Source organism: Taudactylus pleione, unplaced genomic scaffold (genome assembly GCF_031769625.1).
Source record: "Taudactylus pleione unplaced genomic scaffold, aTauple2 ptg000535l, whole genome shotgun sequence".
NCBI classification, from domain to species: Eukaryota; Metazoa; Chordata; class Amphibia; order Anura; family Myobatrachidae; genus Taudactylus; species Taudactylus pleione.
Window position 1 is genome coordinate 12,254,447 of NW_028284937.1, and position 26,107 is coordinate 12,280,553.

The 26,107-nt window shown below is 44.2% G+C and overlaps 1 protein-coding gene across 2 annotated transcripts in view; it reads left to right on the top strand.

Moving 5' to 3' along the window:
- The first annotated feature begins 2,380 nt into the window (after positions 1–2,380).
- Positions 2,381–26,107, top strand: part of LOC148501121 (G protein-coupled receptor family C group 5 member C-like) — a 37,946-nt gene continuing 14,219 nt past the window's right edge. Inside the window, exon 1 of one of the 2 annotated variants that reach the window (XM_088451019.1) lies at positions 2,381–2,456. Coding sequence is in view for 1 of the 2 variants with exons in the window: in XM_088451018.1 (XP_088307144.1) it covers positions 23,196–23,201 (6 nt within the window). In the remaining variant the exon portion in view is untranslated. Of the gene's footprint in view, positions 2,457–23,127; positions 23,202–26,107 lie in introns of those variants that run through there. The other variant, XM_088451018.1, reaches the window with a different exon arrangement.

Genomic DNA, 26,107 nt, shown 5'->3' on the forward strand with positions numbered 1-26,107 from the left:
CACAACAGTTCTATTATATAGCATTTTACTTATCATCTCAGCCTCCAATTGGCACCAGAAAGGAATGGAAAAGTCTCACAGTACAGGACTGGTTTCCAATAAGATGGGGTACTTGCTGATCCCCTTAGGGAATTCAGCCCTGTACAGACGAGACATGGAACTTTTTCCCACTATTAAAAGGGAAACCTTGTTGCTTCCTGTTATACCTTAACTATCTCAACCTGGCATAACCTACTGATAGTAACTGGGGCCAATACATCCAAGGCCCCTATTTCCTGTTCTGTCGATCTGACCTGATCAGCAGATCAGTGGCCATCGATGATCGGTGATCCGTCAGTGGATTGGGGAAATGTAACATGTAAAAAATCTCCGATTCGTTCATTCCAACCATTTTGGGTTGGGATCGGGGAATGGAGATTTTTCAACATGTTGAATATTCCCGATTCCCCGACCCCGCCATCAGTAAAATGGCAAATTGCCGCTAGATGTATTGGCCCCTTAAGACTAATCAATGTTATAGCTTATGGCTCCATTGTGCTATTGCATAAGGTACTATGATATGTAAATAACCATTGAAACTCCTACATAACAATATAATGCATTCATTGCAAGCCTGTACCAGATGAGCGGTTCATAAATGTGAGCAGTATATGTGTTTGGGGTATAGTTACCAAAACGCAGCTTTAGATGGTGATTGGACTTATTTTTTATTTCCACAATATACAAATGGGGTTGTCATCAGTGATATTCCTGTGCTAGTGATGCCGCTATTGCAGGGACATTTTAATAAGGGAAAGGGTCCATATGCAGATATACATGGGTCCCATCCTCACTGAAAATAATGACAATGACACGCACAGATAATGACAAAGACCCTGACCCTATGAGTATGCATTATTATTGAAAACATGGTGCCAACTTTAAAAATATAGTGCAGGTGGACAGCAGGACAGGAAGGGGGTAAGTCAATGAAATGAGTGCAGGGTGTGAGGTATGACTGAGCTTCCACTGACCCCTCGGCCCATGTGTGCCCCACACACCCAGCACCCATTCAGATTCCAACTGCCCTATTGGCACTAATACTGATTTTGCCTAAGGGTGCCAATTGAATCCTACTTGCCTACTTTTTAAAAAGCATTTCAGGGACATTGTGAAAGCAGCACCTATGAGCTCTGCAGTAATGTGGGCGTGTACAGCTACATCTGAGAGGCGTGGCATAATACTGACTTACATCCAAATGTAAATGAGCCCCAAAGCAGTTAGTAAGATCTACTTGTTGATGAAAACACACTTTTATAAAATTCATGTAGCCATATGGATCATTGTGCCTTATAACCAATGCAGGGAAATGATACTAATTATCCCATTTGAATGTATATATCTCAGATTTTTTTTTAATATAACAGCTTCATAATGGGTGTAAGGTGCAATCAGGGAGATTGCTAGAATCTTCAAGGAGACAGGGAGATTGCTACTATTTCAGGGAGTCTCCCTGAAAATGAGGGAGAGTTGGCAAGTATGTATTGAATCAATATGAACCCATAGGCAAAATCAGTATTAGTGCCAATAGGGCAGTTGGAATCTGAATGGGTGGTGGTACAAGTATTGCCATGATACGTGTATTGGGGGCCCATTTATTAATGATCGCATTTTGCAATGCGATCAGGGCATGCAGTACCGCCCCTGATCGCATTGCAAAATGCGATCCTATCTGCCGGATGTATTATCCGGGACATGCAGGGAGACGGGCTCTGAAAAGAGCCCGTCCCTGCGATGTCTCCGGAGGGCAGTCGGGTCTTCTGCGCATGTGCAGTCCCGCGGACTGCACATGAGCGGCGCCCATTGCCGGCTTCACATTCCCGATATTGATACATTTTGCGGCTGCCGGCGGCAATGGAGGGATCGCAGCAAGTATCGGAGATACCTGCTGCGGTCCCTCCTTCATACATCCGGGGGATACTTAGTATTTGAGGTAACACCTGTTTTCGGGGAATTTACCTCAAATTCCCTTTGATAAATGGGCCCCTTGATCACTTATCATAGCAATACTTATACCACCACAATGCCTATTCTGGAAACACCATGTGAGGATGGCATTGCCTGAGCTCAAACAATAAAACTTTGCTCTGGAATAAATAATTATAAAACATTTTTTTAATGCAACACTATATCAATTATACCCCCGCCCCGCAAATCCTGCGTTTGACCCTGGATGCTGATGTGAGACTGCAGGAACCATACATATAACTTTCCACCCAGCCCTGGCTCCTTCTCTGCTCACCTCTCCCTCTCTCTGTGGGTGGGTGGGTGTGTCCTCTCGCCCTCCACTTGTTAGAAGGCTGGCCACCAGGAGGACGGAGTTTCATAGTTTTTGTCTGTTCTGCACCCAAACACTTGATAGCAGCAGAATTCCAGACTGCAGAACGGCTACATAAAGAACAAGAGAGTTACATGTGGTAAGTACGACAATATAGCTAAGAAGGAGGCTGCTTACACTTTCAGGGATACACTGTACCAAAAAAAAAAAGATACTGTAGATGCTTTGCAGTAATACAGTGGTTCTGTTTGAGGACAGTGTGTTGTTGTAAGCAAATAAATGTAGTTACTCTATCAACCAGTCTTTGTTCACAGTGTGACTGTATTTAGGATCTTTTCTTTCAGAGGTATATATCATATATTCGGAGGGCTGAATTGCTTTGATTGTTGGGAAAGTTTTGTGACTGTGTTATTATGTACATATACAAACAATAACAGTCTAAAAGCATTACTGAAAGTAAATAATGCAATAAATGTAATATATTTTATTTGATGTATGCTGTCTTATAATTTGCACAAATGGGGACAACATATGTTAAAAAGGTTGAGTTCGCAGTACAACTGCTGCAAAGAAAGACTTGGAGGGCCACCAGTTGCACAACTAGTATTTAAGATAATATTATGCTTAGATAAGTTTAGGTGGTTGTGCATCTTACAAATACATAAGTATGACACACACACACACACACACACACACACACACACACACACACACACACACACACACACACACACACACACACACACACACACACACACACACACACACACACGTGTTCCAATAAAGAGAACTTGAGTGTAGCTTATCAACTTGGTTAAGGAAATTATGGTGTTACCATTTCTGTTAATTCCCTGTTCGTTACTGTGTTGTAATCATGGTAATTGTTCCAAAATTGTAATTATTTATTTATTAGAATGTATTTATATAGGGCAGCAAAGAAGTGTAATAATGGTTAGCATTACTGGCTCGCAGCACCAAGGTCTTTGGTTTGATTCCCACCATGGCCTGAATTTTGTAGAGTTTATATATTCTCCCCATATTTGCATATGTTTTCTCGGGGTGCTCCAGTATCCTCCAAAACTCAACAAAAATGAATTCTAGTGTGTATGTGTGTGAGTATGTAATAGGGAATATAGGCCCTCATTCAGAGCCGTTCGCTATTTGCGTTCGTTCGTTCAAAAACAAGGGGTGGCTATTCAAATGATCCGTTCGCACATTGCAGTCTGTTCACACCTCTAAGTCTGAACGAGCGAGCAAAACATACGCTCGTTTATTTGATAAAAACGCCCCCTGGCCGCTCGCACCATACGTCATGTCCGCTATTTATTAGATTAATCGAGTACATCGAACAGGATATGAACTGCTCGCTATTCTTGTGGTTGGTTTTTTCAACCGCTATTTTGCGAGCAGTTCTGAGTTAAAAAAAAACAAATGACGTGGTCATTGACGCTGCTATATTAATTATGCACACCCATAAAACGCCCGTTTTGACCTTTAAGCACGCCTGCGTTCTGATCTCCACTCCCCGTTTTCAAGCACCTTCCCCTGTTACCACCCACATAAGCCTCTTTCTGTCACTCAAAATAGCAGGCACTCGCTATATTGCGTACAAACGATTTTTGGCCGCACTGACTGGTTCGCGCATGCGTACTAAAAACCGTACGCAGATGTGCGAACATCGCTCGGAACGAGCGTACTGCCGCTAGCGAGTGGCTCTGAATGAGGGCCATAGATTGTAAGCTCCACTGGGGCAGGGACTGATGTGAATGGCCAAATGTTCTCTGTAAAACGCTGCAGAATATGTGTGCGCTATATAAATAACTGGTAAATAAATAAATATAGCACCAACTTTTAGACATATAGGGCACGATTCTATTCTAAGCGATGTAAATAGCGCCGGGAGTGAGCTCCCGGAGCTATTCAATACACCGCGTTGCCAAGTCTGACTAGGATTTCTTCTCGCAACCCCCCGGGGATGACAGCAGAAATCCGACAAAAGTCCCGGCGCGAGGCTGTTTTCTGCCCTTAGCGCCGGGGAAAACAGCATCGCATCGGGAAGTTAGGTCGGGGAATGCCCGTTATCGTGCCTTAAACAGGGTGTTTAGTCTTGAGAACGGGCATTCTCCGACTAAACACCACGCACAATTGAATAGCTCCTGGAGCTATCACCCGGCGCTATTCACATCGCATACAATAGAATCGTGCCCATAGAATCTTTAGACATATATAACATCATCATTTAATTAATTAGTAGCTCTGTATTATACGATAAAACATGTACACATACTGTACAATAATATGGGGGATAATATAAGCCCTGCTAAAAGTTCTAGCAACAACTGAGCAATGTTCTGGCAATTTGCAGTAAAAGCACAAGGCCACACGCTGATTCCATTTATACGGATTACAGACTGTAAGCCAAATGTCATAGCCCGGGATTTGCAGGAGGTGGCGTGATTCTGGTCAAATAGATATTAGATTTAAAGTAGCAATTAGTTTAAAGTACAGGTTCTCAATCTCGGTCCCCAGGACCCCACACAGTGCATGTTTTCCAGGTCTCCTCACAGAATCGCAAGTGAAATAATTAGCTCCACCTGTGGATCTTTCAAAATGTGTCAGTGAGTAATGACTACTCCTGTGCACCTGCTGGGTGACCTGGAAAACGTGACCTGTGTGGGGTCCTGAGGACCGAGTTTGAGAACCTCTGGTTTAAAGTATAAAACAGTTGGTTTTGCCTTTAAATTATTTGGCACTTTAAATCTAGTAACTACCTCAACGGAATCATGGCAGCTCCTGCATATGGTTGATTATTACATTTGGCCCCAAGAGTTGACTTGAAATGTCCTTCGTAATTTTGGTTATGAAATATGATTTGCCTGATAGCAGACACTTAAAAAAAGAAATACTGTAGGAATGAAATCGTTATTCACAGGGGGCAATTCCATTAAAAGTTTTGGCCTCTTAAGGGGCATATGTATCAAAGCTTGATGTGAGATAAAATTGTGAGATATATATCACCAATCAATCAGCTCCTAACTATCATTTTTTAAACACAGCTTGCAAAATGTAAGTTAGAAGCTGATTGGTTGGTCATATATATCTCACAAATTTATCTCACATCAAGCTTTGATACATATGCCCCTAAGTGTCGGAACGCCGGCACCACACATTTTCCTTAGCACAACAGAGAAGTGTGGTGGTAACTGGGTGGTGTTGGACTAGAGCAGTTCTCTGGGATGCACGCAGGGAAACATCCCATCCCTGAGAATTTTATTACACTGAGAGACTTCTGGACTCACTTATCAATGATCAATAAGCCATATTGTTGGTGAAAATGACAGTATTAGCCAGCAATAGGCTATTTTTCCCCTTCACTTTAAACATGAAAGGGTTACACTTGATAATATATGTCCTCGCCGAAACCAGTGATGACTTTTGCTAGTATTATGATGGTAAATAAAGGACTGAAATAATTAGAAAAATGCAATATTCTGTGAATAAAGCTTTTTTTTATGAAAAGTTTTAACACACTAACACAGACACACACACATGTAGAATATATATATATATATATATATATATATATATAGCACTAATCCACGGCACTCACCATTCCTAGATTTGGGGTGCAACATGGAATGTGACCACATTGTTTAAATAGAAGTCACAGGGGCTCTGCACTCACCATAATAACTAACAATAATATATATATATATATATATATATATATATATGCACGTGTGTGTATAGTATCAGAGATGTAGGGGGCAGCAGCACTCAGGACAATAAATACATGCAGACCCAGTGAGATACACTGCCTGCCATCTTTATTGGCACCACCTCCATCTCTAATACGACATTGCTGCGAATGGGACGCTGCATTGGAAGGCAGCTCTATTATTGAGAATGTTTTAGATAGTTACAATTTGTTACAGTATCTTTACATCTTTAATAAATATATATATTAAACACAGAGGATCTGCACTCACCAAAATAAAGCAAGCACAGGGTTTTACTTCATATTTTGATCAAAACATTTAAGCTTGCACCCCGGTCAAAGGAACACACTTTTCTGCAAGTACCTACTCTATCACTCAGAATCACTACCTTGAGGGGGGCTGCAAGCATAAATGTTTTGATCAAAATATCAACTAAAACCCCATGCTTTATTATGGTGTGTGTGCGGAGCCTCTGAGTATTTTATATTTAGACAATATGGTCACATACCACGTATATAATATATATATATATATATTCCCCTACATTAGAGCTACTGACAGTAGACCAAAGCTTTCAGTTCCACTGGGTGCATGAGAGCCAGCAAAATGGCCGACACGACAAGTGCGCACATCTGCAGTATGGTAACCCTCGGCGCTCAGGTCTAGTCGGTATTACTCATTTGCCCCAGCAGACAATTTTGTAAATTGTGCGTAAAAGATATTTATTATCAGCCTTATTGCTAGAGTAAGGGGATTATTAATAAATTGGATCCTATATGTAATTATATTGGAAATTGCTATTTATAACATACTTGCCAACTCACCCTGATTGTCAGGGAGACTCCCTCAAATAATAGCAACCCCCTGACTCCCTGAAGAGTCTAGCAATCTCCCTGATTGCATTTCATCCCTATCATGTAACTGTTATGTACATGGAATAAAAATAAATCACAAGAGTTCATCAGTGCCATTCCCCTGCATTGGTTATTAGCAGTGGTGTATTTAGAGAAGAGGGGGCCCATGTGCAGTCTCCGACTGGGTCCTCTCTCTCTGGCGGCTGGCAGCGCACTGAGCGCAGTGCCGCAGCAGTCAACTCTGGGCACTAGTCTGTGCCCAGAGTCTACTGTGTATGCGCAGGTCACAGGGAAAATGCTGCAGTGCCCATTTTCCAGGCAATTTTTACAGCACTGATAGCACCAATGTGGGACTCCGGAGAGGTAAATATTAAACACATGGGTGCAGGGTGTACGGTGTGGGTCCTCCTGGACCCAGGGACCCGTGTGCCCCGCACACCCTGCACTCATTATAGATACGCCCCTGGCTATAAGGCACAGTGATCTCTATGACTGTATGAACTTTCAGAACCACATGTGAGTAGAACATAATACATGAACAAGCCCTGAAAAGTATCAGTGCCTTTTTGTCAACAAGTACATCTTACTGAGCTACAATGCACCAATGCTCAGATGGAATCAGTATGTAATACTGCCGGCCGCATGGTTCTAATCCCGACAACGGAAGCCCGGCATGGGTGAAGATCCCGATCGCTAATTTAGGTAAGTATTCCTAACCCTACCCTCTATCCTAACCCTCCTTTAGGGGTGCCTAACCCTAACCTCCCCCCCTAGTACCTAACCCTAACTACCCTCTAAGTGCCCAAATCTAACCCCCCCCATTCCCTGCAGCCAAAACCTAAGTCTCCCGGGGGGTGCCTAACCCTAATCTCCAACCCGGGGTGCCTAACCCTAATCCCCCCTTCCCCTAGCCTAAACCTAACCCTCCCGGGGGGGGGGCAAACCCTAAGTCCCCCCCGGGAGCCCCTAACCGTGGCTGTCTGCACTTGGCTTACCCTCATTCGGTATGTCTAATGACAGGCTTCGGGATTTCGACGCCTGTCATTAGTACCTTGCCGGGATTTGACAGTTGGGAAGCCGATGGTCAGCATTTCGACCGTCGGCTTCCTGACTGCATCCCGCTCAGATGTAGCAGTACACTTACACTGCACTCCTAGGTTTTGCTTTCACAATCTCCTGAAATTGAAATGCTTTTTCAAAAGTAGGCAAGTATGAGATATATATATATATATATATGTATATATATATATGTATATATATATAATCTATTAGGGGTGAGCGGGTTCGGATTTCTGAAATCCAAGCCCCCCCCCCGATCCGAGGCCGATCCGAGTTAGGCTCGACTTTTCCCGCCTGACTCAGATCTGAAATCGAGGCAAAACGTCATCATCCCGCCTTCCGGGACTCGCGGGTTTTGGATTCTATATAAGGTACCGGCGTCGGCGCCATTTTCTCACTCGGCTGTGGACAGTGAAGAGGGAGGGTGGGAGTTAGGGCTGGCTGGGCTGTGTAGTGTAGTGTTGTGCTGTACTGCTGTTGTTCATAGGGGCTGTGTCCACTCCTCCAAAGTCCATAGGGGCTGGCTGTGTTGTGCTGCTGTTGTCCATAGGGGCTGTGTCCACTCCTCCAAAGTCCATAGGGGCTGGCTGTGTTGTGCTGTGCTGCTGTTGTCCATAGGGGCTGTGTCCACTCCTCCAAAGTCCATAGGGGCTGGCTGTGTTGTGCTGTGCTGCTGTTGTCCATAGGGGCTGTGTCCACTTCTCCAAAGTCCATAGGGGCTGGCTGTGTTGTGCTGTGCTGCTGTTGTCCATAGGGGCTGTGCCCACTCCTCCAAAGTCCATAGGGGCTGGCTGTGTTGTGCTGTGCTGCTGTTGTCCATAGGGGCTGTGTCCACTTCTCCAAAGTCCATAGGGGCTGGCTGTGTTGTGCTGTGCTGCTGTTGTCCATAGGGGCTGTGCCCACTCCTCCAAAGTCCGTAGGGGCTGGCTGTATTGTGCTGTGCTGCTGTTGTCCATAGGGGCTGTGTCCACTCCAAAGTCCTGTGCAGTATCCCAGTCCTAAAGGGGTGCTGTAGTGTTGTCCAGGGGGTGCTCTGTCCTTCAGGGGTGCTCCCCCCAAGTGCAAAAAAAAATATTTTTTTTCTGTGTTTGTGAATTCTGTGCGCAGTAGCCGCACGTGCATCAACAAAGTAGCGCAAAGCGTGCGCCTGTGTCACAAGTTAAGGGCTGGCTGGCTCGTGCATTAAAGGGTGCTGTAACCCCCAATGTGCACTCCAAAAAAAATAAAAATATATTTTTTTTGTGTTTGTGAATTGTGTGTGCAGTAGCCGCACGTGCATCAACAAAGTAGCGCAAAGCGTGCGCCTGTGTCATAAGTAAAGGGCCAGCTGGCTTGACCGTTCAAGGGTGGTGTAACACCCAAAGTGCACTCCAAACAAAATAAAAAATTATTTTCTGTGTTTGTGAATTGTGTGCACTGTGGCTGCACGAGCATCAACAAAGGAGCAGCGCCAAGCGTGCGCCTGTGTCCCATAAGTAAAGGGCCGGCTGGCTTGTCCGTTAAAGGGTGCTGTAACCCCCAAAGTGCACTCCAAACAAAATAAAAAAATATTTTCTCTGTTTGTGAATTGTGTGCACTGTACGTGCATCCTCAAAGCAGCAGCGCCAAACGTGCGTCTGTGTGTTAAAGGGTGGTGTAACCCTCAAAGTCCGCTCCACAAAAAATAAAAAATTTGTGAATTGTGGGCCTGATTCTGACCCGCCTCCGTCGTGCGCATGCGCGAGACCCGAATAACGACGGCCAAGCCATTGTTGAGGGTCTCGCACCAAAGGGGGCGTGCGGTCTATGGTGATTGACAGCATGCCCCCTTTGGTGGGCGTGCCGGGGGCCAGAGCCAAAAGCACTCCTGGGCTTGCGGCAGAGAGACCCTACCGCAGGGTCTCGTCGCAAGCCCGATGGCCGCGCTGGTCTTGACCATTGCGACCATCATTTTGGCCGCTCGCTATAGCTGTGGGTGGTCACCCACAGCTATGCGAGCGGCCAGGAGGCCGCTCCAAAAAGTAGCAGGGACGGCCCTGATTCAGAGCGAGCGCTCTGTCAGAGCGTCCGGCTCTGAATCAGGGCCTGTGTGCACTGTAGCTGCGTGTGCATCAAAAAAGGAGCAGCGCCAAGCGTGCGCCTGTGTCCCATAAGTAAAGAGCTGGCTGGCTCATTTCTTAAAGAGTGGTGTAACCCACAAAGTGCACTACTCTCCAACAAAAATAAAAAATTATTTTCTGTGTTTGTGTGCGCCTTAGCCGCACGTATATATCAAAATAACATAAATGGAGGACCAAACTTTCTCTGATAAAAATAAAATAGGGAAAGATCAAGAACCACTTCCTCCTAGTGCTGAAGCTGCTGCCACTAGTCATGACATAGGCGATAACATGCCATCAACGTCGTCTGCCAAGGCCGATGCCCAATGTCATAGTAGAGGGCACATACAATCCCAAATGACAAAGTTCAGGAAAATGATCTTAAAAAAAACATTGAAATCATCTGAGGAGAAACGTTATCTTGCCAATATGCCATTTATGACACAGAGTGGAAAGGGACGGCTAAGGTTTGTCCCCATGTTCATGACTAGTGGCTCAGCTTCACATGACGATGGAAGCCCTCCTCCCGCTAAAAAAATCAAACGAGTTAAGCTGGCAAAAGCACAGCGAAGAACTGTGCGTTCTAAGAAGATATCACAAATCCCCAAGGAGAGTCCAAGTGTGGTAGCGGTTGCGATGCCTGACCTTCCCAGCACTGGACGGGACGAGGTGGCTCTTTACACCATTTGCACACCCCCTGCAAGTGCTGAAAGGAGCACCCACAGTCCACTTGCTGATATGCAAATTGAAGATGTCACTGTTGAAGTACAACAGGTTGAGGATACAGGTATAGCTGGCGCTGAGGAGGAAGTTGGCGAGGAGGATTCTGATGGTGATGTGGTTTGTTTAAATCAGGCTCCGGGGGAGACAGTTGTTGTCCGTGGGATGAAAAACCCCATCACAGTCATGCCTGGGCAGAAGACCAAACATTCCACCTCTTTGGTCTGGCAATATTTCTATCCAAATCCGGACAACAACTGTCTTGCCATATGTACCATATGTAAAGGTGAAATAAGTAGGGGTAGTGACGTTAACCACCTAGGAACATCCTCCCTTATACGGCACCTGCAGCGCGCTCATAAAAAGTTACTGTCAAGTTCAGAAACTTTGGCTAAGACTGTAAGCAGTCCAGGGACACCTAAATCCCGTTGTCCTGTTGTATCCAAGCACCTGCAAACCACACCGTCAACTCCCTCCTCGTCAATTTCCTTAGTCAGGATCGGAAGTAGTCCTGCAGGCCATGTCACTGGCATGACTGACTCTCCTATCCGGGATTCCTCCGGAGGATCCTGCATTGCTGCCGCTGCTGCTGTTGCTGCTGGGAGTCGTTCATCATCCCGGAGAGGAAGTAGGAACACCACTACTTTTACTAAACAATTGACCCTCCAACAGTCCTTAGCGAGGAGGATGAAGTACGACAGCAGTCATCCTGAAGCAAAACGTATAAATGAGGCCTTGACTGCTATGTTGGTGTTAGACGTGCGTCCGGTATCCGCCATTAGTGCAGTGGGATTTAGACAATTGATGGAGGTAGTGTGTCCCCGGTTCCAAATCCCGTCTAGATTCCACTTCACTAGGCAGGCGATACCGAGACTGTACAGAAACATCAGAAAAAGTGTCCTCAGTGTCCTGAAAAATGTCCACTTAACCACGGACATGTGAACAAGTGGAACAGGGCAGACTAAGGACTATATGACTGTGACAGCTCACTGGGTAGATGTATCACCTTACGCAGCAACAACAGCAGCGTCACCAGTAGCAGCATCTCAGAAACACCAGCTCGTTCCAAGACAGGCTACGCTGTGTATCACCGGTTTCAGTAAGAGGCACACCGCCGACAACCTCTTAGAGAAACTGAGGTAACTCATCGCCCAGTGGCTTACCCCACTTAGACTCTCCTGGGGATTTGTGATATCTGACAACTCCACCAATATTGTGCGGGCATTACATCTGGGCAAATTCCAGCTGGTCCCATGTTTTGCTCACACAATAAACTTGGTGGTGCAGAATTTTCTGAAAAGCGACAGGGGCATGCAGGAGACGCTTTGGGTGGCCCAAAAAATTTCTGGACACTTTCGCCATTCAGCGACTGTGTGCCGAAGACTGGAGCGCCAGCAAACACTCTTGAACCTGTCCCACCATAACCTGAAGCAAGAGGTTGTGATGTGGTGGAACTCAACCCTCTATATGCTACAGAGGATGGAGGAGCAGTAAAAGGCCATTCAAGTCTATACATCCACCTATGACATAGGCAAAGGAGGGGGTATACACCTGACTCAAGTGCAGTGGATAATGATTTCCGTGTTGTGCAAGGTTCTCCAGCCCTTCAAACTTGCCACACGTGAAGTCAGTTCAGACACTGCCAGCTTGAGTCAGGTCATTCCCCTCATCAGGCTTTTGCAGAAGCAGCTGGAGAAAGTGAAGGAGGAGCTAAGATGGAGCGATTCCGCTCGGCATGCGGGACTTGTGGATGAAGCCCTTCATTCGCTTTGCCAGGATTCCAGGGTGGTCAATCTGTTGAAATCAGAACACTACATTTTGGCCACCATGCTCGATCCTAGGTTTAAAGCCTATGTGGTGTCTCTCTTTCCGGCCGACACAAGCCTGCAGAGGTGCAAAGACCTGCTGGTGAAAACACTGTCAGCTGAAGCGGAACGTGACACGTCAACAGCTCCTTCTTCATTTTCTCCCGCAACTGGGGCTGCCAGGAAAAAACTTAGGTATCCTAAGCAACCCGCTGGCGGTGATGCAGGGCAGGCAGGACCAAGTTTGGACATCTGGTCCGGACTGAAGGACCTGGCAACAATTTCTGACATGTCTACTGTCACTGCATATGATATTGTCACCATTGACAGAATGGTGGAGGATTACATCGATTACAGCATCCAAGTAGGCATGTCAGACAGTCCGTACCTGTACTGGCAGGAAAAAGAGGCAATTTGGAGGCCCCTGTACAAACTGGCTCTATTTTACCTGAGTTGTCCCCCCTCCAGTGTGTACTCCGAAAGAGTGTTTAGTGAAGCCGGGAACCTTGTCAGCGAAAGGCGTAGGAGGTTGCTTCCACAAAATGTGGAGAAGATGATGTTCATAAAAATGAATTATCAACTCTTCCAGGGAGACCAGCCTCCAGAACGTACAGAGGGACCTGTGGTGGTGGATTCTAGCGGGGACGAATTAATACTGTGTGAGGATGAGGATGTACACAACACTGAAGAGGGTGAGGAATCGGTGGATGAGGAGGATGAGGACGACATCTTGCCTCCGTAGAGCCAGTTTGTGCAGGGACAGATTAATTGCCAGCTTGTTTTGTGGGGGCCCAAACGAACCAATCATTTCAGCCACAGTCATGTGGCAGACCCTGGCGCTGAAATTATTGGTTTGTTAAAGTGTGCATGTCCTGTTTATACAACATAAGGGTGGCTGGGTGGGCCCAAGGACAATTCCATCTTGCACCTCTTTTTTTCTTTGCATTATGTACTGTTTGGGGCCTAGTTTTTCAAACTGCCATCCTGTCTGCCACTGCAGTGTCATTCCTAGATGGGCCACGTGTTTGTGCCGCCCACTAGTATCTCTTAGCATAGTCATCCAGCTACCTCGGTGCAACCTTTTGGACATAAAAACACTATTGTGAGGTGTTCAGATTAGACTGGAAATTAGTGAAAATTAAGGTTATTGAGGTTAATAATAGCATAGGAGCAGAAAAACCCACAAATTCTCTGATTTTAGCTGTTTTTATGCTTTTTTTTAAAAAAAAAATACAGATCCAAAACACAAAACCCAGAACCCAAAACACGGAAGGGTGGTTTTGGCAAAACCAATCCAGATTCTAAAAACGAAGAAAGATCCAGATACAAAACCAAAACACGAAAAGTGGCCGGTGGACACCCCTATATATATATATATATATATATATATATATATATATATATATTATTTAGAAAAACGTAAAAATAATATACAGTGTACTATTTAAGCATAGTATAATTCATTCTGAAATTATCTACCCTGTAAAACAAACTAATATTATGCTTTTAGTAGTAGTATAAATTATTTGTAGATTTTTTTGATGAAAGCTCTTGTTCATGAACTACACAGTGCATGACACTTTTGCTGTTACTGCTTATGTTATACCACATACTTGCCAACTCTCCCTCATTGTCAGGGAGACTCCCTGAAATAGTAGCAATCTCCCTGGAATAATTTACATTTGGATATAAATCATCTCTCAAATGTAGCAGTACACGTCTTTACCATCACGCTTATAGGTGGTGCTTTCATAATCTCCCTGAAATGCTTTTTGAAAAGTGGGCAAGTGTGATTATACCAGCAAAGTGTCTATTTCTGAATATTTGGCATTTCCCCGTGAAAATTAATATTCTGTGGATATCTTTTGTAAGTAATCTATAAATCTAATGCTCCCCGCCAAAAATTCCACTTCCTAAGCAGAGGTTTGTCAATCCTCGCCAGACTGCCAGCGAAAGGTTCCAGTAATATGCATATGCGTGCTTAGGCATTTGACCAGTGACGCCTCTCTGTCTTGGCTTATCCCCCATTGCCAGGTAAAAGATGGCTTTATCTAGCGATAGAGAGGAAAGCTTCCTGCTGCTTGATAAATTGAGAAGACACTGCAGCACCATAGCAGGTATAGGGGGGCAGTAAACTGTGAATATAAATATTTAGCTTTTCTGTTTATAGTACCTATCATCTCTTGTTAGGGGATGTATTTGCAACTGCGATTTCGGTGGCAGCGGACTTGCAAAATTATGGTAATGAGCTGATGTCTTGTGCACAGAGACGTCCACCTCCAGCGTCTCACATTTGACATTTTCGTCAATAGAGAGGATATCGAAAAACATCAGCCGCACATCAAACGTAGGCATACTTAGAAAACGGTCCCGACATGCCTGCATTGATGTAGTCACCCCCATTACCTCCCCCTAACACTGACTGCCTATCACTCACTTTGCAAATAAATCCTCACTGTGTCTGCCATCTCTGATCTATCCCCATACGGCTCTGGCATATGCACAGTACCAAAGAATCACTCCTCTACATCTGACATTGATATTGCTTCCATTTCTGAATCAGCCCATAGACCACTAAGAAGACAATCAAGTGGTGATAGGTACTTTAAGCCAGAGCTGTAATTAGACTTTTTGGTGCCCTGTGCCAGAGAGAGCATTGGCATTGGCGCCCCCCCCTCCCTTTTTTTAGATAATGCACCTGAAAAATGGCCATGGCCTCATGGGGAAGGGCCAGGGAAGAGATAGGGGAGGCCAGGAGATGCTGTGGATAACAGTATAGGAAGCTACAAATGAGAATGGTAATAATAAACTGAAAACTTGACAGGCACAAACAACCCCCCCCCACCCTGCGGTGCCCTGTGCCATGGCAATGGTGTACTACACTAGTTACGGCCCTGCTTTAAACAGATATTGTGTAACCATGGCATCATATCAGGGGGGAGATACTTCGAAAACTTATTTCAGAACCAGTTTTAAATGACGCAATAACTGTTTTTAAAGCCAAAGTGCTTGATGATAACTCTACTAAGTTTAGAATCATTTATCATATTGATGTGTTAATGATGGGTGAAGATCGTAATCTTATTCACTCCGCAAAGAACTGTCCAGCATTTTCTTTTATTCCTGAGTTCATCCTTAACTGTCCAACATTGATTAGTTTCCTATGTGGGAGGACTGGTGGAAAGGTGCTTTATGGGAACCAGCACGCCATTCCATCTTGTAAAGATTTATGGTTCTGCTCTATCCCAAGAACATCTGCAGAGTTTTATTTCCCTGCTAGATGTTGTTACCAGTTCAAGGATTCCAGCTCTGATTTCTGTGTAAATATCTCAAAAGAGTTAAACCAGATAGAAATCACTGGACATTCCCCGGCCAATGTTAATGTGCCTTGTAAATCAGCATAGCCTGTTCCTGGAATGTCTGGTGAGATAATAGTAAGAATAGGGAAGACGGGAAAAAAAAACATTCCTGTACAATGTCAATGATACAAGAAGGGTAACCATAAAACAAAAGCCAGCCAAGTGATAGCAGAGGACGAATACAATACAAGACAAGTGACACAGCCTGAACCACTGGACAGATTAGCAAGAAACACTATTGTGAGTCACAGCTGCGTTACATCCTTGTGGTTATGCACCTGGCACAAATACAAGCACAGTGAGACTGTAATGGGCTGTCATCATACAAATAAGCCTAGAAAATGAGAAATCTCTAAGCATTACAGTGCCTCCTGCAATCCTTGCATGTAGCTTCCAACACCCTCCTTCCAAAAAAAACCCCATCCCTAAACAAAATAACAAAGACATGAAATTATTTTATACAACATAGAGACTCTGCGTTTTGGATGGTGCCCCGTAGTGGTTGGAGACCAACGCCTTTGCACGGCTGCAACTTGTCTACAAACACCTGTGTCTCATACTGGCCAGTGAAATAAACATACTAAGGGGTATATTTACTAAAGGTCGATTTTGAGTTAAAAGTGTTGTGTTTCTGGGGCTATATCGCACATTTACTAACAGACAATTTTTTTATTTGTTTTTTTGAGTATTAGTAAATGTGTGATTTAGCCTCAGGAACACAACATTGGTATATTGCAGTTTTGTGGTATCTACAGTGTACAGCCATGTGCAAAAACTAACCAGCACCTGCATTTCTTGTGTTTCTAACCTGTTACGTAACACAAGATGATGTATTGGTTAAAATGCACAGACCACAGCTGTACAATAGGTGATTCAGGTGGTCTGTATATATTACTACCATAGTAGTGGGCTCCCATAGGCAAACGCAGGGGGGGTTTCCATCTCCCTGGAAACCCCCCTCCACAGCACATACAATGACCACAGTATAAATAGTAATAGAATAGAATTTTACTAGTTCTACATGTTCTTCTCAGTATCACAAATGAAATAATTAGCACCACCTGTGGATCTTTTAACATGTATCAGCCAGTAATAAATAACCTATGCACCAACTAGGAGATCTGGAAAACATGCACTGTTAGGGATACACTGCTATAGAGCCCAATATGTACATATATGTCCAGGGAAGTTATAGGTTCTTCTGCTGCTCCTCCAGGCTACCGGACTTGCTCCCATGCTCTGGAATAAAAACATTCAGCTCAGGCAGGATGGCTTACTGCCGCATCAAATGACTTACTGTGATCCTGTATATGCTGGATTTATAACACACAATACACATTGTATGACGCATATTAAAGCTGGATAAGTACTAATTCTGCTCTCTTCATGGACTGGCCACACTCGCTCTAAAATCAGGCATTTGGAAACCTTCCTCTAGAAATCCTGCGTTTGCTACTGGCGCCAATCGCCTTATCAAAGCCCAATGTGTATGTGTTTTTTTTATCCTTGGCAGGTACTGTACAAACGGTAGGTGCCCCTACAAAATATTGCTATAGGGCCCACAAATGTCTTGTTATGCTCCTGATTACTAGCTTTGAACACCTATTTCTTATGGAGCAGCATGTATTTCAAACAGAGCAAAAATGGAGTTCCCTAAACAAATCTGAGGGTATTTATTCAGCTTTTACATCAATCGCCAGAAGCCAGGGCCGGCGCTAGCCCTGGTGTAACCATTCCGCCGGTGGAAAATGTCTGCTCCTTGCGTGGCACCCCCACCACTGCCTATAATAGCAGGTAGAAGGTGAGAATAACATCCTCTACTCCTGAGACTGGTAGTGTGGTGCTTGGCTGTGACATCATCAGAGGCAACTATAACGAAGGGGGAGGTGGGTCTGCAGACCGCCCGTACACATGCCGCGGCAGTCACAGGGAGGAGGCAAACTCGACCCACCCCACGACCAGTGGAACCCGCGGTTGCTGGATAGATGATGGTCGTTCAGTGTATATGAACGACCATCATCTACAGATATATCTGCAGATCACTCCATCTGCAGATATATCTGTCAGGTTTGTACCCACCTTTACACATACTTGCCAGCTCTCCCCGATTGTCAGAGAGACTCCCTGAAATAGTAGCAATCTCCTTGACTCCCTGAAGAGTCTAGCATTCTCCATGATTGCACCTTACCCCCATTTTGTAGCTCTTTTATAATTGAAAAAAAAGAAATCATATATATATATAATATATATATATATTTAAATTATATAATTAATGCCATTTCCCTGCATTGGTTATAAGGCACAATGATACAATGATCCATATGGCTACATGCATTTTCATATAAGGTTTCTCTTGTGTACACTTATATGGAACCCCTTGTAAACCACAATACATGATCAAGCCCTGAATAGTATCAGTGTGTTTTCATCAACAATATATCTTACTAACTGCTTTACGGCTCATTTATATTTGGATGTAAGTAAATTTTACGACACGCCTCTCAGATGTAGCGGTACACGCCCAATTTACCGCCGTGCTTATAGGTGGTGCTTCCATAATGTCCCTGAAATGAGTTTTCAAAAGTAGGCAAGTATGGCCTTAGGAACACTGGATGAATGATATTAGGTTACTCATTCAGTGCTTTTACTTCTCCCTAACCATTTGCAGAATAACTAAGCAATCGCCTAGCTCCTCCCAGTGATAGCACCAGCCCTGCTGATTGTTTGTTTAATGTATATATTTTATCACTGTGGCGGGGAATAAAGGCAGGTGAGAAGTTATACTGCCCTTTCCACAAGGGCATTTTCTGCTTCATTGATATTTTATAAAGCATATTCGCTGTAATATATAGAGATTTTATTTTTGTTATCCATTTTATTGTGTTTTATACTAGTGTGCATTTAGTGCCAAGAAAGACCTACACTGCTTAGCAGAGTAATTAGTGGCAAGCCTCACTGGCACAGAAGGTATTAATAGCTTCTTCATTAGTTTTATAGAGCTTGGAGGTGCCGCATGACTTAGCCTAGTTGAGGGTGACGCTTCTTATTTTGCACATTTCCCAGAGGGCTTTGTAACAAAAATTCATATTTGAAAAGCTTAAGTGATAATCTTCAATGGCTGAAGTACTTTAATAGGAAATTGACAAGCTGTAAGAAATAATATTATATCTACGGGGTATATATTGGTGTTTTATCAACATGCTAATTATATCTGATCAATATTAGCTGATCCTGCACTAAAAGAGAATGATAAATCTTAGCAGTCAGATACGTCGCTGGGTGCTGCTTGCATATTAGTACTGTCATACAATTACCATTCATGGAACCGCATAGCCCCAGTTTATGTAGAAACTTACATGAAGTCACATCTTGCAAAGCAAGTTAAATGCCTATTTTTGCAAAATACAATTACAGTAGATCTGAAATGCATCATAAAACAGATGTTCCTGAAGTTCACTTATGTTCCCAACAAATAAGGGGAAATGTAATGAACAGTAATTTCTCCAAATCTGCTATTTACGTTGATTTTTGCAGCAGGATTAAAAGCGCCAATTTTAATAAAAGGAAAAACCATTGTGAAATCAGTAGGTTGGACAAAGAGCTGTTCATTACATTTAATAATGTCTCTATAGTGCAGATCCAGCACAAGGTAACAAGTAGTAGAACACTTATACCTCTTTTCCTCCAAAAACCCAGGTCCGACCTGGGTTTTTGAACATGGTTCCAACCCTGGTCAGATCCAGGTCAGACCCATTTACACTGCACCTTTCATCTGGGTTACTCCCAGGTCAGCCCTGTTCACACTGAACTCAGGTCTGCCCTGCTAAACCTGTGAGGTCATTAAAAGTGGGAGGTGACTGCTCCACAGCCACCAATCAGCTAATTTTAGGCTTGATCCAGGTCAGATAACCCGGGTTGCACCGTTTACACTGCACCATTACCCGGGTCCATCCTGGGTCCAACCCTGGTAGCTACCTGGGTTGGATTGCAGGGTCACTTGACCCAGGTTATTTTTCAGGGACCCATTTACACTGAGCTGCGACCTGGGTAGACCCAGCAAAAACCCAGGTTTTTGCTCTGGTGTAAAAGGGGTATAATAAATTAAATAAACTGTGTGCTTCGGACATATAGGGGGGGATCCAAATAGCCAAGAGGATTACCCTGCAGCTAATTACTGTGCCACATGGGGGAAAAGCTATTCAGTTAAATAGCCTTTTCCCCACAAGGTAAATTAGGGGTTAACACGTGGAAAGCCACTGATCCTGCGTAACCTGTGGATTTAAAAGGTTTTGCTGTATGTTAAACCCTTGATTTTGCCTTTTGCTCACAGACTTTTCCCTTCTGGGCAATAACGTGCGGGGTTAACCCCGCTAATTGAATTAGTGAGTAATTGAATTCCCCCAATAGTGGCTAAAGCAGAGTTTAATGTAGTTCAATGCAAGTCTGTTTGTGGGGCGTATCATGCTCTGGAACCAATTGCACATAACTACGGGCGATGCAGAGTTGCAAACCTTATGCATCTTCGCTTGCATCTAAAGGGGCATAATGGGACTGTAAATGGGTGTTCTCACATAGATTACGTTTAGTTCAGTGCACGCAATGCGGGGGCAATTATTGGTGATTTGTATTCAACATACTTACCTACTCTCCCAGAGGCTCCAAAGTTTTTGGGTAGCTCCCCACACCCGCAGAAGAGTAATCTGTGCTGACCTTGCTGCCACCATCTTGAGATGGCGGTAGCCTGTTACTTTCAATGGGGGCAAGCAGGTGGGATGGCGCGATGCACAATGCCAATCATGAGATTTTCGCATTGCGTTTGCGCTGTTAGCCAGCCGGAGTCTGAACAGCACACAACCACTTTACTTCTTACTGATTGTCTGGAAAGCTCTTATCGCTGCCTGTGTCCCGGTGGCTCACTGTAGATTGGTACATTCCCCCGAAAGAAGAATCCTTGTTGCTGTGATATTGGGGTCTATTCATGATGTTAATTATCGGGGTCTGTTCGGAGCACTGGAGCTATTCATCATTGCTCCGACGCGAGAGACAGCTGATCCAAAAATCAGCTGTCTCCCTGAAGTGTATCATTGCTCCGAAAGGTAATTTCGGAGCTTTATGAATTGACAACGGACCATTCTGCCAGAGGAAGGTAAGTAGGAAATATCTGTGTTACTAGTGTATGGGGACAGCGGGCCATTCCGCCAGAGGAAGGTAAGCAGGAGATATCTGTGATACTAGTGTATGGGGACAACGGGCCATTCCGCCAGAGGAAGGTAAGTAGGAAATATCTGTGTTACTAGTGTATGGGGACAGCGGGCCATTCCGCCAGAGGAAGGTAAGCAGGAGATATCTGTGATACTAGTGTATGGGGACAACGGGCCATTCCGCCAGAGGAAGGTAAGCAGGAGATATCTGTGATACTAGTGTATGGGGACAACGGGCCATTACACCAGAGGAAGGTGAGCAGGAGATATCTGTGATACTAGTGTATGGGGACAGCGGGCCATTCTGCCAGAGGAAGGTAAGCAGGAGATATTTGTGATACTAGTGTATGGGGACAGCGGGCCATTCTGCCAGAGGAAGGTAAGCAGGAGATATCTGTGATACTAGTGTATTGGGGCAGCGGGCCATTCCGGGAGAGAAAGGTAAGAAGGAGATATCTGTGATATCTCCTCCTTTACCTTCTTGATGAATCCCCTGATAACTTAATTTTCACAATTGCAGCTGAGAATATTCATTTTCACCTGCTTTTGTAAAAATTAAGTGATGATGAATAAGCCCCAAGGAGTCTTAATTTTCGGGGGTTGGACACATTTTTTCATAAATATGCCCCTGGATGTGGCTCACAATGCCATATTTGCATCATCAAATGCAATAGCTTGTTTTTCTTGGTAATGTAATTAGAATTAATTGGTGAATGGTAGATTTTATTTTATAATGATTACAACGCGGTCTGACTTAGACTCTGGACACGGTGCTAAATGATGTAATTCTGAAATGTTGAAACTCTTTATTATGAATGATTATTTATCTTAACGCTACAACAAATGACAGGAAAACTGGCTGATGTCAGAATGATTGTCCATCTATTTAAAATGCTGTTAGGTTTACATGCACATATTGGAGACTACAATTGAAAGACGTAGGCACCTAAAAGAAGCATTAAATTGAATAGGCTGCAGGCTAATCCACTTGGCAGAGGTAATGATTCAATTGACACGCATGGACTGGTGTGACAGTGACTGATTGGCGGTGGGTGGGAGGATATGTAAGTACTGCCCAGCATGAGAGCCCGTTTATGTTTGTTTCTCTTGCTGTTAACATAGAAACTCTGCTGTGCTTCAGTGATTCTTGCTCAGTCACCTTATTGTAAAAGTTTAGAGATGCCTGAAAGAGAGGGTGGAGCACAATGTCTTTAATCTAACGGGTTTCGCTGTAATAGTGCTAGCTGGAGGGCCTGAGTTCCTTTCTGTGCTAACACGGATTTGTTTTCTTCCCCTCTATGAAACAATAAAAAAAACACACACAACATTGTTTTGAAAAGCAAGTTACTCAGGGATATTTAATAAGCTATTATTGATTACATAATGGAATTTTTTTGTTCAGTCAGATGTCTAATTAACAGAATATTCTTGTACATATTGTCCCGATTTTCATGCATAATAAAGGAGTAATTACATTGTTGTGCAGAAAACAAAGAACTATTTATTCATCAACAGTTACTTATATATCGCCAACACATGTTGTGCTTCACAATTTCTTTATGTTTTTTTTATTTTTGTATATATTTTTTATTGGTCTTCCTGGTTACCCTCCACGACATGACATAACCTCAGTTGTTCTACTGAGCCCTGGGAAAGAAGGAGCTGCATAGAGTAGCGCTGGGGGACTACCGAGAGAGGAGCAGGTGAGTGAAGTTTAGTGATTCAGGGGTAGGCAATAAGCGTCCCTCCAGCTGCTGTTGAACTACACATCCCAGCAGGCCATGCAACACTTTCAAACCAAATAGTAAAACTGTGTCTGGGCATGCTAGGATGTGTAGTCCTTTAGTAGCTGGAGGGACGCTTATTGCGTATAGTATAGTCAGACACTGCTTGCAGAGCTGGGGGCGGGGCCACACCATGGGCAGTAAGCTGCAGAGAAAGAGAGCTAATAGAGGCATGCCCTTGATAATTGGGGGAGGGGGCATGCCTTTAGCACTTATGGACGCCTTGGATGTATCATGTGACCAAGAAGTGCACTGCAGTGTTTAGCGATCAGAGCTCAGCAGCAAGAGAAGACACAGTGATGCAGGTATGAGAATCAATGGACACTGAAGCTTAGTGTAGTGAGGGGAGAGTTACAGTGAGTAGGGGGTGAGACAGGCTCCCAGCACTCTGACCCATCTCCATGTGTGCCTCCCCAGCCATTGATTTCATCGCATATCACTGACCCCTCACTGGTGCAGCCATAATAGTTGCCAGTAGGCCACCCAATTCCTAAGCCGATCAGTTGGAGAGAAACATTCACTACTGCTCAATAAAGAAGAGAAGCGTTAAATAGGCCATTCAAAGGAAAAACAATAGCAAAGGTGCGGCTCAACATTTTGAAAGCACTGGTCATATCCCTATCATGTGTGGCCATGACCTTGCAATCCTATAGATTGTAAGCTTGCGAGCAGGGCCTTCCTACCTATATATCTGTCTGTTATTACCCTGTTTTGTTCTATAAATGTTTCCAATTGTAAAGCGCAACAGAATATGCTGCGCTATATAAGAAACGTAATAAATAAATAAATATTGTGCGTGTGAAGCCAAGGTGCACTAGGACCTGCCGTGACTACAGAACACACAGAGCCATAACTAGACTTTTTGGTGCCCTGTTCCAGAGAGCATTGGCATCCCCCCTCCATTTTTTTTAAATAGGGACATAAAATAGTGCACCTGAAAAAGGGCCATAGCCTCATGGGGAAGGGCCAGGGAAGAGATAGGGGAGGCCAGGAGATGCTGGGGATAAAAGAAAAGGAAGCAACAAGTAATGGAGCGTACACACGGTCAGATTTGTCAGACTTGTCAGATTTGTCAGATGAACGATTGAACGATTAAACGATCTGAACGATTTGAACGATTTTACCAAAGTTTTGAACGATTTGAACGATTGAACGATTTTTGACTACATTAAAATGAATGGAATCGTCCAAGTCTGACTGCAAACCCATCAGATGTCAGATATCGTTATCTGACAAACGGGAACGCGCATCGTTGATCGTCCATCGTTCAGGCATGTCAGATATGAACGATTTTCCTTCAGATATGAACGACTGAACGATTTTTAAATCGTTATCGTTCATATCTGAAGGAAAAATCTGATCGTGTGTATGCACCATAAGAATGATAATAAACAGGAACATTGACAGGCCCAAACAGCGTCCCCTGCCCTGCAGTGCCCTGTGCCAAGGCACTGGTCGCCCTACCCTAGTTATGGCCCTGATTTGACCATAAACAAAATGAAATGCTGCATAAAACATGCAATGCTCTGCATTTTGCTGAGCTGTCAGTCAACACAGATTTCTATGTAGCGCTGTGTAATATGGTTATGCTATATACATAGATAATAGAAAATAAATAAGTGATGGAATCATAGAGAATAAAGTAACACATATCATTGTGATTTATCATGATTAATTAGTTCCCATGCTACAGCAAATGTGGGAAACTGGAATAACACCAGGCCCTGCAACTATTGCAATTACCTGGGTTAAATTGATTAATTGATTAGGAAGGTGTTTTATATATTAGTTAAGTAAATCATATGCAACTGCAGCAGCAAGTTAAGTATATACACAATACCAGTGTTTTTCAACCACGAGCAGTTGTCAAGTGTGCCATGAGGTCAGTGCAGTCAGAGCTGACTTTGGGCCTGATTCAGACCCACTCGCGAGCGGCTGTCCGCTCGCAAGTGTGTCGATGTTATGCACTGAGCATACGCACGACGGAGGGAGCTCCGTCGTGCGCATGCGCCAGACGCGACGAGCGAAGGAAAGTCCTTCGCTCGTTGTGTCCGATCAAAGGGGGCGTGCTGTCAATGTTGATTGACAGCACGCCCCCTTTGGTGGGCGTGCCGGGGGCGTGCCTCCCTGACGGGGGCATTCCCACGGGAACGCCTCCCGTCAGAAGCCGGCCCACTGACATCACTAGTGATGTCAGTAGGAGTGATTTTGGCTCTGATAGAGCCAAAATCACTCCGGAGCTTGCGGTTGAAAACCTCAACCGCAGGCTCCGGCTCGCAATTTCGATGGTCGCGATGGTCTCGACCATCGCGGCCATCACAAAGCACGCTCGTATAGCCTGTGGGTGGTGACCCACAGCTATACGAGCGTCCAGGAGGACGCTCCATGAAAATGGAGCCCGGCCCTCATTCAGAGCGTGCGCTCTGCTCTGAGCGTACGGCTCTGAATGAGGGCCTTTATTTGTACTGCAGGCCCAGGCAGTGTTGGGCTCTTCAGGAAGGCCAATGTGATTTTTTTTTTTTTTTTTTGTGGGGACCATTTTATTTTCTATTTTTTTCTGTGGAGCCCAATGTGTTTGTTTTTGTTCTGTGGGGGCCATTCAGTTTTATTTTTTTCTGTGGGGGGGGTGATGTGTAAATTTGTTTTTTTGTGGGGGCCAATGTCTGTTCTTTTTCCTGGGGGGGTGCCAATTTGTGAGTGTTTTTCCCATTGGGGTGTGTGTGTGTGTGTGTTTTCCCGTGAGGGGCTCATGGTGTGCCTTAGTAATTTTAAATCTTGTATAGTGTGCTGCGAGTTGAAAATCACTGCACTATACATTTAAAAAAATATATATATATTTCTTCTAATTTTATTTATTTTTTCTGAAAAGGCAGAGAAATAGCCAAAAACCACATTTAGGAATATTTCTTTAATTTATTGTCAGTTCTTCTTCAGAAATGGAAATGCCCTTTATACCCCTTTTACACCAGAGCAAAAACTTTGGGTTTTTTCTGGGTCTACCCGGGTCGCAGCTCAGTGTAAAAGGGTCCCTGAAAAATAACCTGGGTCAAGTGACCCTGCAATCCAACCCAGGTAGCTACCAGGGTTGGACCCAGGATGGACCCAGGTAATGGTGCAGTGTAAACGGTGCAACCCAGGTTATCCGACCTTGGTCATGCCTAAAATTAGCTGATTGGTGGTTGTGGAGCATTCACCTCCCACATTTTATGAC